Here is a 15,748-nt window from a genome sequence, read left to right on the forward strand (position 1 = left end):
TTGAGAGGTCTCGCGATATTCTTACAATCCATTTGTGAATAACTTAATAGTATTTTTTTTTGATCTATACAACAATGGACTTTTCCACTATTACATTTGTAATGACTTTAGTCATTGGATTTATCCTGATTAAATGGTTTTTCCAAGGTGATGAACATCCATCTACTCAAAATTTGAACAATTCTCAAAGACAATCGAACCAAAATAATGAACAGCAGAGACAACCAAGGTCTAATAGACGTTTTAAAAGACGTGTTACAGATGATATGATTGAAGTCGTCCAAAGTCTTGCGCCATCCCTACATGTTGAACAGATCAGATATAGTTTGACACAAACAGGCTCTGTAGAAGAAACTGTCGAAAAGTTTTTAAGAGGAGAGGAATTTCCATTTCCTCCAGGTTATAGAGCTTCACCTTCAAACGATGATAATGATACCGCAGAATCTTCTGATCCAAGAAAGAAGAATAATATCAAACCAGATAATTTGTTAAGCAAATTTAATGTAGCTTTGACAGCCGATTATTCTGATATCAATTTTAAGGATTTAGACATGGAAGAAAGAAAGAAATATATGATTTGGCAATCAAGAAAGGCAGTTGAAAAAAAATTAAATGAGGATGAAAAGTTTTCATCTTTGGTGAAATGAGTTTGAAACCTAATGAAGAAATATACACCTTGGGGTCTATATTTATGGCTGTGTACATTGTAAATGTATTGGCAGAATGACAAGGTGGAATGTTTATTTGATGATAAAATGTATGCATGTGCAACGTATCACATCACATATTTAAAATTACATATAATATAGTAGTTATATCCGTATATATAAAGTAAAATGCATTAAACGAATATGAGTTGTTAATTTAAATATATATTGCGACATGAGTTCATTATGAAGGTGGTGTATCTTTTGGATTTTTAATAGGCGAATTAATTATCGTTACATCTGTGCTAGCCTCAGTGGCTTCCCCAATTATGTTATCAGAAGCCGTAGAGGTTTCTGGAGTTGGTGAAGGTAAACTTTTTATTACCTCCTTCTCTGATTTAATTCTAGATTCACAGTCCTCACTATTTATCCTGGAATGTAAAGCCTTCTCATCGCCTTCTTCATCCGAACTTGAAATATTGGTATCAATTTTAACAACCTCTTTTGTCTCCCCTTTGTCTTCCTCTTTCTTAGATTCTTTTCCTGAATTAAAATCTATCAAAATTGGTTGAACTCTTCTCTTATCTTTAACTGGTGAAGTTGTATTAGACTTTGAAGTTTCTGACACTTTAGTCTTCTTGGCATCTTTTACAGGCGAGCCCTTTTGTTTCCTCTTCACCTGTAAAATATGAACAATTTCATTTTTATTCTGAGCTATACTTGAATTAGTATTAGTTTCTGCTTTGTATGACTTAATTTCATTTTCTGGCTTAGTAAATTCTGCAATCTTTTCATCTTCCAATTTATCTCCAAATGCATCCGATGACATTGAAACATAGGAAACGAAACCATCTGTTGATGACACTATAAGTACCTCTCCATCTTTTGACCACGATAGATCTGTTAATGGAGTATAATGTAAATTGCCAATAACGGCAATAGGTTTTACAGATTCTGTGTCATATATTAGAACCTCATTTGAAGTGGCGACTGCAAATACCAATTTATAGGGAAGCTTACAATATGTATCATTAGAACTTGACAATTGATAAAAGTTTGGATTAAACGATATTACGATTGCAGGTTTGTTCAAAAATGGCAAACGAAGGACAGGTCTGTTGCTATTATCGTTTATAGACGATCTTGTATAAATGTAAACTGCATTTGCAAACTCACTGTTATTATTGTTAGTGGAAATGCTACTGTTAGTACCAGTGGTAGGATTACCATCAGTTGTTGAAGAAGTAGATGAGGAAGGTGGTTGTTGTGTATTACTTCTAAATATACCTGATGGGACACATAATAGATTACCACAAGGAGATATGGCTAATCTTCTAAAAAATGATGGTAAAGTTTCATTATGGAACAAATATGATGATTTCACGATTTCATGATTTAAAGTTCCATTCTCATCTAATTGCGGTAAGTCACCTTTTGATATTCTGTTTTTCAATTTCAAATTAGTAATTAATACTGGATCATTTGGATCAAATATAATTTCGTATATCGCTAATGATCTATCAGCAGATAAAGAGAAGATATATTTATTTAAAGGATCCCAGCTAACACCTTGGACGTAATGATTATGATCATTTGTAGCGAAAATTTGTTTTGTTGAATCTACATCAAATATGCGAATTGAATTATCCATTGAAGCAGCAACGATATATCTATCATCTGGAGACCAACAAATATCGTAAATTTCTGATATTGAAGCGGAATTAGAACGTAATCTTTTCCATACGTACCAAGATTCCTTGAAATTTTCAGAATCTTCATCACTTGCCAGCAAGATATTATTTTCCTTATTGACACCATTATTAGAGACTGTTTCATCATCCAATCTCCATAAAAGCAATTGACCATCGTCACCTGCAGAAGCCAATATATTTCCCAATGAATTGAATCTCACAACGTTAACAGCTTGTTCGTGTTGAGTCAAAGAGGATAAAAAATCAATAGATTCAATCTTAGAACGGTCGTCATTAAAATTCAATGACCAAATTCTAATCTTATTGTCACCACCAGCAGTGAACAGTTTTTTATTCGATGCTAGAGGTTGAAAGGTAAGACTGTAAATTGGCTGTGATTCATGCCAGTATATCTGTAGATTTCCTGCCTGAATCATAGTTGATCTTTTATTATTCTATCTCAGTTTATAAATAATTATGTAACTATATCGATGAATCAATACTTAAAATGTCCAATCCAAATTCAATTTAGCAATAATTAATAATATAATTATATATAGCATACCTTGAAATATCTCTTTAATCTTATAGATGGATCGAATAATGTGTAATGAATTAGATCAAAACGCGTTAAAAAAAATGTTTCGTGTAGCACTTTTTCAAAAAAAAAAAAAAAAAAAAAAAAGAAAAAAAGTTAAAGAACAAAATGAGTGTCTTGCCTATCTATCTTTATGCTATACACTATATCTCTATTATTAACAAAAAAGAAAGAATGAAGAAGATTGATTATATTTTAATATTTAGCATAAAAGAAATATATATACAACAACTTAAATGATATAAGTTTCAATATGTTGATTTAATTGACATTGTCTTTACTATACCTCTTATACGTTAACCCTAATATAAATGAATTATATTGCTATGTAACAACAGTTAAATTACCCTACCTCTATCCCACTATTGTCGGAATCGAATTTAACAATTGAAAATTTGTATATAAAATAAAATCAAAGAGAGATGATGTCTTATAACTATTTCTAATCTATAATTTATAGTTGACAATACTAATACTACTCTAGAGATAGACAAACATATCAATGGAAGTTAATTGTGCAATGTCTAATGATCAAGTGTGTCAGATGACGCTTTGAAGTTGTGTTTTTTTTATTCCTTTTATTAGACTATTGTAACAATGTTTTGCACATATGTCAAATTCCCAGCAAACTCAATCTGATATTTGTTGGAGCCGTAATTGTGCAGAAATAAATTTAATTGGGTTGATTCTTTCAAGAGTCAATCTGCCAGGTTACCTGCTAGTGTTATGCTAGATATCTATCTATTGATGCATAGCAAGCAGGCCTTGGTACATTGTTATTATTATTTTTTTATGATAAATCTTGCTATTTAACTCACTGTACTATGAAATTAATGAAACTTGAAAAGTCATGGGATAGTATAAAACAATATATTCTTAAACTTGATTTGATACTAGAGTGTCATTATTTACATTTCACAGTTGAAGTTTTTTTCTATTAATCTTTCAACACTTGCTATAATTGATTGGTTTATATTTACATTTTTAGCTTGTTTTCAGTTATAAGAGAGAATACTTCATAGAGGTTATGTTCCATGTTAGAACTATTGAGACATTTATAATTACTGGAACTACTCATTTAACTTGCAATGATATTTATTTAGGTTCTTCACATTTTTCATGTAGCTAATTACTAACTACATCTTATTAAAGTAATCTCGATTTGTATAAAACTGGGGAAATGATAGAGTGGAACCAACTAAAATTATTGAGGAATTAAGGTTCAAACGTAATTTATTTATATATATAACTATGGAATAAGTTGAATAAGTGTAATAAGTAACTTAGTAATAGTAAAATTGATTATTTGTCTCTTTGTATTATTTACTATAGAAAAATAAAAGTTTTTGTGTTTTGTTTAATCAAGATATATTTCGGATATATATTAAAGAAAATATAAATTTATGTCAACCAGAGACCAGCTCAATAAAACAGCCCAACCTGTAGTGACCACCAATCATGTTATTATAATCCTTGCAGAATTTCAGTTATTTAAGGGCGTGGGGTTCAAAATGTGAATATCCTAGTAACTCAGAGTAAAAAGATTACTGGACAAAAACATTTGTTGCCAATTCTTGACAAGAAAGGTTAAGCTTAACCAGATGTATCATATTTAATATTTCTTGATTCTAATTATACTGTCTGACTTTTTCATACGATTCCCTTCTTTAATAGTTATAATATTGATTCCTTTGAAATAATCAAAAGAGGTTTCCTGTCATATGGAACATTTGAAATTAGTGCTCTGCTCTCATAATTGCTATAAACACCAGATTGTTTCAATACTAGGAATTACTGAACCACCGTAATTCAAAACAATATTTTAGATGTGCCAAAATGTCATGCCTTTTTATACGTTTAGATCCAATATCATAATCTTAATATTATTAATTTATGATAATAAATTATGACTCCTTTGCACTTCACTTCTTATGATACGATTTAGCAATTACTTAGAAGGTCGAGTATGCCATTGGCGATCGATCAATTGCAATTTATCATAACCTTTACTGTCATAACCTTTACTGCCATAACCTTTACATTATATCATTAGTGATCATTGTTCTTTAATATTATTCGATCAATACATATAATTTATCGGATCATGATATTGTTCTAGACTCTTATAGGTATGTAACCTTTATCTCTTAGTTTATGACTATAATAATTGGATTAATGTTATTAGCGCAATAAATATCATTTATCACGTGATATGAATAACCTTGAAACCTATTAGTGTAAACCATACATTTTAGGTTACAACAAATTGTAGAGAATTATGTTGTAGTTTTTCTACCGAATCGTTCATAGTAATAGATTCTTTATTTATTTCCAAGGATATTCTTAATAAGTTGATATTGATCCGGTGTATTAAAGTATATAATATACACATGGGAATATAATTAACATGACAAGTATCAATTAAGATCTCATCATTTGTTATATAAAGTGTTGGAAAAGTTTTCAGCGTCAGTAATAAACTTTCGTGTAACGTAACATTTCTTTATCCTTTATGAATAATGTCGTAGTACGTCTAGATCACGTGTTACCTCATAATTCTGTCAATAATGATAATTATAATAACAATGAACAAAATTGGGGGTCCAGGAGTAATTCAATGCTAAATCTCACAACTTTCAGAGAAAATAAAGTGGCAAAGAAAAAAAAAAGTAGTCTTCTTCTTACAGAATTTAAAGCAACCAATTGTTTTATTTTCCAACAATTCGAAGGTCCCTTGGCCCAGTTGGTTAAGGCGTGGTGCTAATAACGCCAAGATCAGCGGTTCGATCCCGCTAGGGACCATTTATTTTTGATAATATTTTTATAAAACATCAAACTAAACTTGATCTACTCCTCTAACTACAGCATCAGGCAAAGTTATTATAACATTTACTTTTTAATCAATTATATCATAGGTGTAAACATATTTCTAAGATGAAAACAAACTAATGCAACATATAATTGAACCCTAAACCTTACCTGCCTGTATCTCCTTACAGTTAACTTCTTTATTTTAATTGTCCCATATCTATTTTTTTCTTAACAAATCTGTTGCGGTATCTGTCTGGCAGCAACATGAATATATCACGTGTACCTAATTTGTAGTCAGTCCCCTTCCTCGTTCAATTGAAATAAAGGCTTTTAAGACTAAGTTTTGTTGCAAACTTTAAGAGCAAGACAGATGCGATATATAGACAAGCTCATTGCTAGATATCAGCTATTAGTCTACAACTGTACCGCTATTAAGTTTTCGAACCTATCTCCAATTGACCATTTGCTGTACAAGTCAATATTTTTATAAAATAAAGATAAAGCTTTGGAAATTGCTTATAGTGTAATTTGAGCACTCATTCATTTCTCCTTTATCGAAGAATTGAAGTTAAGCTTAAGATTGAGGAAAATTCTTTTGTTTCCAGGGAATTTGGATAAGTATAATATTTGCAAGTTGGGAAATGTTATTATCCCAATGGCTTTTAACCACTTGCATACTGATATCCAGTTATGTTCATGCTGCTGATCAATTCAAACCAAAGGTTGTAAGAACTGAATCAACAGGTTGGTTTAATATATATCCATTTGACGACAGCAAGGTAATTTTGAAGAATGAGGATACTTTCTTGTCTATATCTGATAATAATGGTGAAACATGGAGACCAATAGAGGGTATTAATGACGTTAGGTGGAGTTGGATCGATAAGCTATACCCCAAAACTAGAGCTTTTGCAAACTCAAAAGTTGGTAATAAGATTTATATGACTGATGATCAAGGGAAAACTTGGACTACTGTAAAAATAAATGAAAAAGAATATTCAAATGGCAGTAAATCTGAGTTAAGCTGTAACTTAATTTCCCATCCAACTAAACCAGAAATACTCTTAGCAGAATGCTATGTTTGTGACTATGACGAGGAACAATCTAATGGAAGCATTACAAAGAGAGCTGTGTCTTCTCTGTTTGATAATTTTTTGAACAGCATTATGAGAGATCCAACTTGTCGTAATGAGGTTTTCATAAGTACGAACTCTGGCAAGGATTTTACAAAATTGAATATTGATTTGAAAGAACGGGAGGAAAGCAATCTGTTATATAGCACTCTGAATTGTCAGTTTGCCATCGCTAGTAAACAATCTAAAAATACCGAAACAGATTCTACAATATATTGTACTAGGAAACATTTCTACGGTCAAAAATTTAATGATAAAAATGAGGCTGATAAGACATATTTGGTATCTAGTTTTGTAAAGACATCTAATTGGGGAAAAACATTCGAAGAACTTCCAGAGCTTAAAGGTTATTTAGTTAATTATTTTGAAGCTTTCGATTCTCAACTTTTAGTTATAACTCAAGATGATGCATACAATAGACATTCGACACAGAAAGTTTGGATATCAAAAGATTTCAAAACCTTTAAAGAAGCACATATGCCAACGCAATTAAGATTTATGATAAATGGTTTAATCTCTGAAGACTCAGTTGGTAGACTAACTATGCCAATTTTGAGAACAAATCCTGATAAAAAGGACTCAAGTGATAAAAATGAAGATAACAAAAAAATGCACCATACAGACAGCGTTGTCTCAGACATTTTAATATCTGACTCAAGAGGTACAAAATTTACTTTCATTGAATGGATGAATAGTAACGATGTAACTTATAGACAAATAAGTTCTTTCAAGTATTTAAAAGGAACTCTTTTTGGACATACACAGGAATATCCCAATCTTGGAAATAAAGGGCCAAGCTTTGAAATGATATTGAGATCCAAGGTTTCTGTTGATAACGGTAACACATGGTCCAATTTGAAGATTGTCGACCCGGAGAATAAGTCTAAATATTCATGTAACATCGACATTCCTGAGAGCTGTTCTTTGAATATTATGTCAATGTTTGGTACTCCTGACTTTATTACCCCTGGTATTATGATGGTAAATGGTGCTGTTTCCGATGGACACCATGCATCTTGGAATGAAACAAAAACTTTTATATCTAGAGATGGTGGTGTTAGTTGGAAATTGGCTTTTGAGTTCCAAACCGCAACTGCATTTGGTGATCATGGGAATGTTATCGTTGCTGTTCCATATGATCCTGAGAGTGATGACGACCCACAATCTGAATTTTACTATTCTCTTGATCAAGGTACAACATGGACTGAATATCAGTTAGAAAAAACGATTCTCCCAATGCAGCTAATTAGCACTACGCCGGATGGATCTGGCCTGACGTTTATTTTAAATGGTTTAAGTATGGATAGCACTGGTGGCAGTAGATGGCGTTGGAATGACAAAAAGGAGACGAATTTTGTCTATTCAATAGATTTTTCTGATGCTTTTGAAGAAAAAGCTTGTGTTGATAGTGACTTAGAAAAATGGTATGTTGCTGGTGGAAATTGTATCAATGGTGCTAAATATAGGTTTGACAGAAGAAGGGCTGATTCCAAATGTTTAATGAGAAAGATTTATGATGATCTGGCATATACAGAAGAAATTTGCGAAAAATGTTCTGATGATGACTATGAATGCTCGTACGAATTTGTTAAAGATAGCAGTGGAAAATGTGTTGCTGATTTTGAATTATTGAGTTTATCTGGCTCCTGTGCTAAAGCTAAAAATGGAAAAATAAGTCTAAAGCCAAAACAGCGCATTGTCAATACTCTATGTAAGGTTGATATGAAAATTGAAGACGTTTTAGTCCCATGTACTGAAGTTGATTCCCCAGAAAACCCAGATAATATTATAACTGTATCTGAAAACAAGTTTGACAGTGCTTTACTGACCTACAAATACTTCGATACGGCTTCTGATGAATCCTTATTAATGATGACATTGGATAATGAAGTCTATGTATCTCATGACGGTGGTAAGAATATAAAGAAGGTAAATACTAATAGAGAGAAAATAGTTGAAATTGTGTTCAATCCTTTCTACAGTAAAGATGCATATTTGTTTGGTAGAGATGGAGGTTTATATATAACTCACGATCGAGGACAAACCTTTACTAAATCCCAATTACCCGAGACTAGACAATTGGGTTTAAAGTTGGAATTCCACGCTACAAAACAAAACACTTTTATTTACTATGGTGGTAAGGATTGCGATTCAATGTTTAGTGAAAAATGTCATGCAGTAGCATATATAACAACAGATGGAGGTGAAACCTTCTCAGAAATGCTAAATAACGGGATCCACTGCAAATTTTCTGGATCTACATTCAAAGATCCATATAATGAAGATCAAATTATTTGTCAAATATTAGATTCAAGTAATGGTAAAAAGAAATTAGTATCATCTACTAACTTCTTCAAGTCTGATTCACAGACTGAAACTCTTTTTGAAGAGGTAATTGGCTTCATGTCAACCGGAGAATTTCTAGTAGTCGCCTTACCTCATGGAGATGATGAATTAAGAGCATATGCCACTTTAGATGGTAAGGAGTTTGCTGAGGCCAACTTACCAAAAGATCTATCTGATATTAAACAAGAATCCTTTACGATTTTAGGTTCCGAATCAGGATCTATTTTTATGCATTTAGCGACAAGCCAAAATATCCAGGGTGAATTTGGGCGTTTGTTGAAGTCTAACTCCAATGGTACTTCATTTGTGTCATTAGAATCAGCTGTTAACAGAAATTCTGCTGGGTTTGTAGATTTTGAAAAGATTCAAGGTCTTGAAGGTATAGTGTTAATTAATGTGGTTGAAAATACTGATGAAGTTGAGAGAGGAACAACTAAGACTAAGAAGTTAAAATCAAAAATTACCTTCAATGATGGTTCTGATTGGTCATTTATAAATCCACCATTAAAGGATAGTAATGGAAAAAAGTATACCTGCTCAGGAAAGGGTTTAAAGAAGTGTTCTTTACATCTTCATGGTTATACCGAAAGGAATGATATAAGAGATACTTTCTCCTCTGGGTCTGCATTTGGAATGTTAATCGCTGTTGGTAATGTTGGTGAACATTTACTACCAAAAGATGAATGCTCAACATTTATGACAATTGATGGGGGTGCTACATGGACAGAGGTAAGGAAAGGCCCATTTCAATGGGAATACGGTGATCACGGTGGTATTTTAGTATTGATCCCTGATGGATCCGAATCGGATACTTTATTGTATTCAACAGATTTTGGTAAAACATGGATCGACTATAAATTTGCCGGAGAAAAAATTCAAATGAGGGATATTGTTACTGTGCCAAGAGATTCTGCAATGAGATTCTTAATAATAGGGCAATCCAATTCAATTAGAGGCGGTACCACAACTGTCTTTAGTGTTGATTTTTCCAAGATCTTTTCAAGACAATGTGTTTACGATCTCGACAATGCCTCGAATGATGATTTCGAGTTTGTATCATTCAATCCTGTCAAAAACCAATGTCTGTTTGGTCATCAAGCTGAATATTTAAGAAAAATCCATACAGACTGTTTTATAGGAAGTGCTCCGCTTGAGGAGTCTTTCAGAATTGTTAAAAATTGTTCGTGTACAAGGAATGATTTTGAATGTGACTATAATTATTATAAAGCCAACGATGGTACTTGTAAATTAGTCGAAGGGTTAACTCCATCTGATCCAAAGGATATATGTAAAAAAAATCCTGACGCTTATGAGTACTTTAAACCTACTGGTTACAGAAAAATCCCACTCTCAACCTGTGTGGATGGCTTAAATCTAGAAGGAACTTCGAGCCCATTGCCTTGTCCCGGCAAAGTGGAAGAATTCAGAAAAAATCACAAGATTAATGGAAGATCATTTTCACTACTATTCATTTTACCTTTCTTGATTCTTTTAGGTATTGCTTGGTTTATCTATGATCGTGGAATTCGTAGAAATGGTGGGTTTTCAAGATTTGGTGAAATTAGACTAGGAGATGAAGTAATTGAAGAAAACAATGTCGACAAAGCTGTGAACAATATAGTTAGAACAGGTCTTTTATTGACTTCAAGTGTTTTTTCGGGATTGCAATTGGTCAAAAGATTTATTGGTAAGAGCTTTCAAAGTTTAAGAGAACGTGTAACGGGTAGGAGAGGTCCAAGTTATACCACCTTATTCAATGATCAGTTTTTGGAAGGAGCCGATGACCTTTTGGAGGGTCATGATGAAGATGCAAATGACTTGACTAGTTTTTTATCTAATGACAATAATTTTGATATCGATACTGAAGATGACGGAAACACTTTTGCACCATTTAGAGAAGAAGCGAGTGAAGAGGACCATGGTCCTGTAACTGGAGACTCCTCGAATAATGAAGAGGTTTCTTCTTAATGACAATGAAGTCCACTATTAATAAACACTTTTCAAACTAAATAAAAGAGTGATTTGTATTTAATATAAATAAATTAAATAAAAAAATAATGCCTCCTTGATTAAATATTCCAGACTATCGTAATATAAATATATTAACTTTAGAGTGCCCGTGTTTTAGTGATCAATAAACAGTTCCAATAACAAGTATGTTGTAAACTTACAGAAAGTGTATTATTGCGAAGTTACCTTTATGAAACTCGATAGCCGATGTTGTTTCAGATTGTTGAGGTTGCCATTAAAATAGATTATGCCATATTTTTGTATATTATTCAGTAATAAAAAATATCACAAAGAGAATTAATTAAATGTATCTTTAGCTTAGCATACAGATCTCCACCATAAGACTCCCTTGAATAATCGTAGAACCATATTTAGGGTAACATATACCAAATTAACTGTATAATTAAATAATAACTAAAATTTATGAAAAGCTAGCCAATCAATACATCATTAAGAATTCACGTATTAACTTAAGTGCTTTAAGGATATGATGTTATTACTAAAGAGGTATTGTAATGTGACCTTCTTTTATTCCGTGCTAATCTTCATCTTAGAAAACAAATTATTCTTTCATATCTAAATGACAACTCTCTATATAGTTTAACTAATGTAATTGTGTAGAGAATTATGTTGTGGTTTTTCTACCGAATCGTTCATAGTAATAGATTCTTTATTTATTTCCAAGGACATTCTTAATAAGTTGATATTGATCCAGTGTATTAAAGTATATAATATACACATGGGAATATAATTAACATGACAAGTGTCAATTAAGATCTTGTCATTTCTTATATAAAGTGTTGGAAAAGTTTTAACGTCAGAAATAACACTTTCGTGTAACATAACATTTCTTTATCCTATGTGAATAATGTCGTAGTACTGTATTATTTGGCCTGTTTTTGTTATTTAATTGTATATTGAATTTGGTATACGTTAGAATGAAGGCTGGTAAGCGTTTATTCTATAGGATCTTAAGGGTTGAGATCTGTAAGTTAAAGTAAATATACTAGTTAATAATAATAAAGTTCTATATTCTTTTATGTACAAAGTAAGATACTAAATAATATACAATAATATACAATAATATACAATGATCTCTTTAAATATCAATGTTAATAGCATGTAACAACATTCTTGTAGTGACACATATTTCTTCACCTTCAAGGTTCGTATGAAGTAACCTCGAAGTAGTCTCGAAATAATACAGTATTACGACATTATTCATATAGGATAAAGAAATGTTACTTTACACGAAAGTGTTATTTCTGACGTTAAAACTTTTCCAACACTTTATATAAGAAATGACAAGATCTTAATTGACACTTGTCATGTTAATTATATTCCCATGTGTATATTATATACTTTAATACACTGGATCAATATCAACTTATTAAGAATGTCCTTGGAAATAAATAAAGAATCTATTACTATGAACGATTCGGTAGAAAAACCACAACATAATTCTCTACAAAAGTATTTGCTTCTGACGTGTCAATAATATCTAAACATTGTATATAAAGTCTGGTAAGATCTTAATTGACAATTATCATATGTACTATATTCCCATGTGTATATGTCAGAATTATGAGGTAACACGTGATATATACGTATTACGACATTATTCATATAGGATAAAGAAATGTTACTTTACACGAAAGTGTTATTTCTGACGTTAAAACTTTTCCAACACTTTATATAAGAAATGACAAGATCTTAATTGACACTTGTCATGTTAATTATATTCCCATGTGTATATTATATACTTTAATACACTGGATCAATATCAACTTATTAAGAATGTCCTTGGAAATAAATAAAGAATCTATTACTATGAACGATTCGGTAGAAAAACCACAACATAATTCTCTACAAAAGTATTTGCTTCTGACGTGTCAATAATATCTAAACATTGTATATAAAGTCTGGTAAGATCTTAATTGACAATTATCATATGTACTATATTCCCATGTGTATATGTCAGAATTATGAGGTAACACGTGATATATACGTATTACGACATTATTCATATAGGATAAAGAAATGTTACTTTACACGAAAGTGTTATTTCTGACGTTAAAACTTTTCCAACACTTTATATAAGAAATGACAAGATCTTAATTGACACTTGTCATGTTAATTATATTCCCATGTGTATATTATATACTTTAATACACCGGATCAATATCATCTAATTAAAAATGTCCTTGCAAACAACTAAACAATCAACTACTATTAATGATTCTGTAAAGAATCCACAACCCTCTGATTCTCTACATGGCTTCCCCGCCAGGACTTCATTCAAAGAAGATTTGATACCCAAATTTACTGGAAACAGTAACGTTAAATTACTATTCAAGATACAAGAAAGTACTTGAAGAAGAATTAACAAAATATTCTTGTTACTTCAAAACGAGGAAATTATCTAGAAGTAACAAGATATTAAGGATAAAATCTCATATCTGAGAAAATACATAAAGACGAAAGTCTATTATTATTATCCGAAATAAAGTGAAAATAGTCTATCTATTGCCACTTTACAGGGAGATACTGGATATAAACTCGAAAGAGCTTATAAATTCCTGATTAATTACATTATACAAATCAAGGATCCAAAGTGGATAAAACCCCTTGGATTAATTCAAATAACCTTATTCTAAAAAATGTGATTAATAAAAACAAACAGTCCGGTAACAAAACAGTCAGAGTTGTAACAAACTCGACTAAAAGGTCAACCTGATTACCATAATAAGGAAGACAAAAAATCTAGTTCATGATGACGATATAGATATGGCATAAATCATAGATAATAGAGTAAAATGATGAATAATCTTCACAGGAGGTGAAGTATAGAGCGAAATGAGAAATTATACAACAAGTAATCGATTGCTAATAGCAAATTTCGAATTAACGTGCCACTGACTCTGGAAAAACCGTTTAAACAGCGTATTAATATTACTAATAAGCAGGACAACAGATAGGTTTATTACAAACTGAGGCAGATGGTAAAAAGGACCCTCTCACACCCACGCGACAAATTCAGCCGTTTTTAGATTGACGAGATAAGGCAGAAGGTAAGACCTATACTCATATCTCAGGCATGATAAGCAACAAGGTTTCAAAGATGAGCAAGAGGCAGGATGTAAGACCTACACTCACACCTTAAGTATGATAAGCAACAAGGTTTCAACGATGAGCAAGAGGCAGAATGTAAGACCTACACTCACACCTTAAGCATGATAATCAACAAGGTTTCAAAGACGAGCAAGAGGCAGAATGTAAGACCTTCACTCGCACCTTAAGCATGATAATCAACAAGGTTCCAAAGATGAGCAAGAGGCAGAATGTAAGACCTACACTCACACCTTATTCATATTCGCAAACCAGGGTTTACAAGATGAGCATGCGGCATATATCCTCTCCTCATACCTGCGCCGACACCGCTATTATCAAATACGACTTAATATAATAGTAATAGACAATTCATTATTGTTGGAAATTCTTTCGAATATCTTACGTAGGCCAAGAGAGCCCAATATCGAGCCAACAATATGTCATTACACACTAATTCAGTTTAATCATGCACAAACAACTTGATATCACATTATCTTTCATCTAGACTGACGTAAAATGAGGACGAACCTCAATATGCATCAGTATCTTTGCCATATATATGAAGAAGAACTTCAATATGAATAAGTAACTCCATATGATATTCCTGAGGACGAACCTCGGAATGAAGATTCTCAAACTGACATAAAATGAAGAAGAATCTCAATATGCATCAGTATCTTTGCCAGACATATCTGAGAACGAACCTCAATATGAATCTATAAATTCACATCAAATTTCTGAGGACGAACCTCTGATTGAAGAACTATTTGTACAAGACGTATCTGAAGACGAACTTCAATATGTATCATTAACTTCAAGTGAAAGCTCTGATGAAAAAACCTCGGAATGAAGAAGTATCTGAATTCGAGACGCGTGTAGACTAACATCACACAACAACTGGATAGTGGTAAAAAACTTACATATAGATCATGCATTACCATATGCTGATCTACAGGAGGTGAATATATATACCACATCCGTATGAACCGAAGGTGGTTCAAATAAATAAAGCTTTATATGGTTAAAGCAAAGTCCGAAAGAATGGAATGATTACTTAAGAAAATATCTAAATAGTTGATCATTCTATGACTCGGAATATAAATCAAGTATCCATTTTCTAAAGATAGATTTACAGCTCGTAAACTAGAAAAACTATTAGAACAAGTTCGAAAGAACGTAACTGCTATAGAAAAAATATCTGGTTTATTTAATGTTACTGACATTTTAACAAAAAACAGTAACGCAAATTCAATTCAAGAAATTGTTTGAATGCTCGGAAAATAAGTTACACCCAGGAGACATTCTTCGTATAACTGAGCTAGGAGAATAAAAATCCAAGGACAAGAAGAAGATGTTGATGATCAGTTAAGAAGATCGTAAAAACATGTCTTTACGGAGGTG

The 15,748-nt window shown here is 31.9% G+C and overlaps 3 protein-coding genes and 1 non-coding gene across 4 annotated transcripts; 3 read left to right on the forward strand and 1 right to left on the reverse strand.

Moving 5' to 3' along the window:
* Positions 1-74: 74 nt before the first annotated feature.
* On the forward strand, positions 75-647 carry CUE1 (Cue1p; the record flags this gene model as incomplete). Its single annotated transcript, XM_001642373.1, has 1 exon — positions 75-647. One exon carries the CDS (start codon positions 75-77, stop codon positions 645-647), a length of 573 nt encoding a protein of 190 aa, XP_001642423.1.
* A 244-nt stretch (positions 648-891) lies between these two features.
* Positions 892-2,775, reverse strand: CAC2 (Cac2p; the record flags this gene model as incomplete). The annotated part of the gene is made up of 1 exon (XM_001642374.1): positions 892-2,775. One exon carries the CDS (start codon positions 2,773-2,775, stop codon positions 892-894), a length of 1,884 nt encoding a protein of 627 aa, XP_001642424.1.
* A 2,889-nt stretch (positions 2,776-5,664) lies between these two features.
* Positions 5,665-5,738, forward strand: Kpol_361trna1. The gene has a single exon. It is a non-coding gene; the product is annotated as a tRNA-Ile (tRNA).
* A 650-nt stretch (positions 5,739-6,388) lies between these two features.
* Positions 6,389-11,194, forward strand: Kpol_361p4 (uncharacterized protein; the record flags this gene model as incomplete). The annotated part of the gene is made up of 1 exon (XM_001642375.1): positions 6,389-11,194. One exon carries the CDS (start codon positions 6,389-6,391, stop codon positions 11,192-11,194), a length of 4,806 nt encoding a protein of 1,601 aa, XP_001642425.1.
* Between the last annotated feature and the right edge of the window lie 4,554 nt (positions 11,195-15,748).

This window comes from Vanderwaltozyma polyspora, genomic scaffold (assembly GCF_000150035.1).
Source record: "Vanderwaltozyma polyspora DSM 70294 KpolScaffold361 genomic scaffold, whole genome shotgun sequence".
Taxonomy (NCBI): Eukaryota; Fungi; Ascomycota; class Saccharomycetes; order Saccharomycetales; family Saccharomycetaceae; genus Vanderwaltozyma; species Vanderwaltozyma polyspora.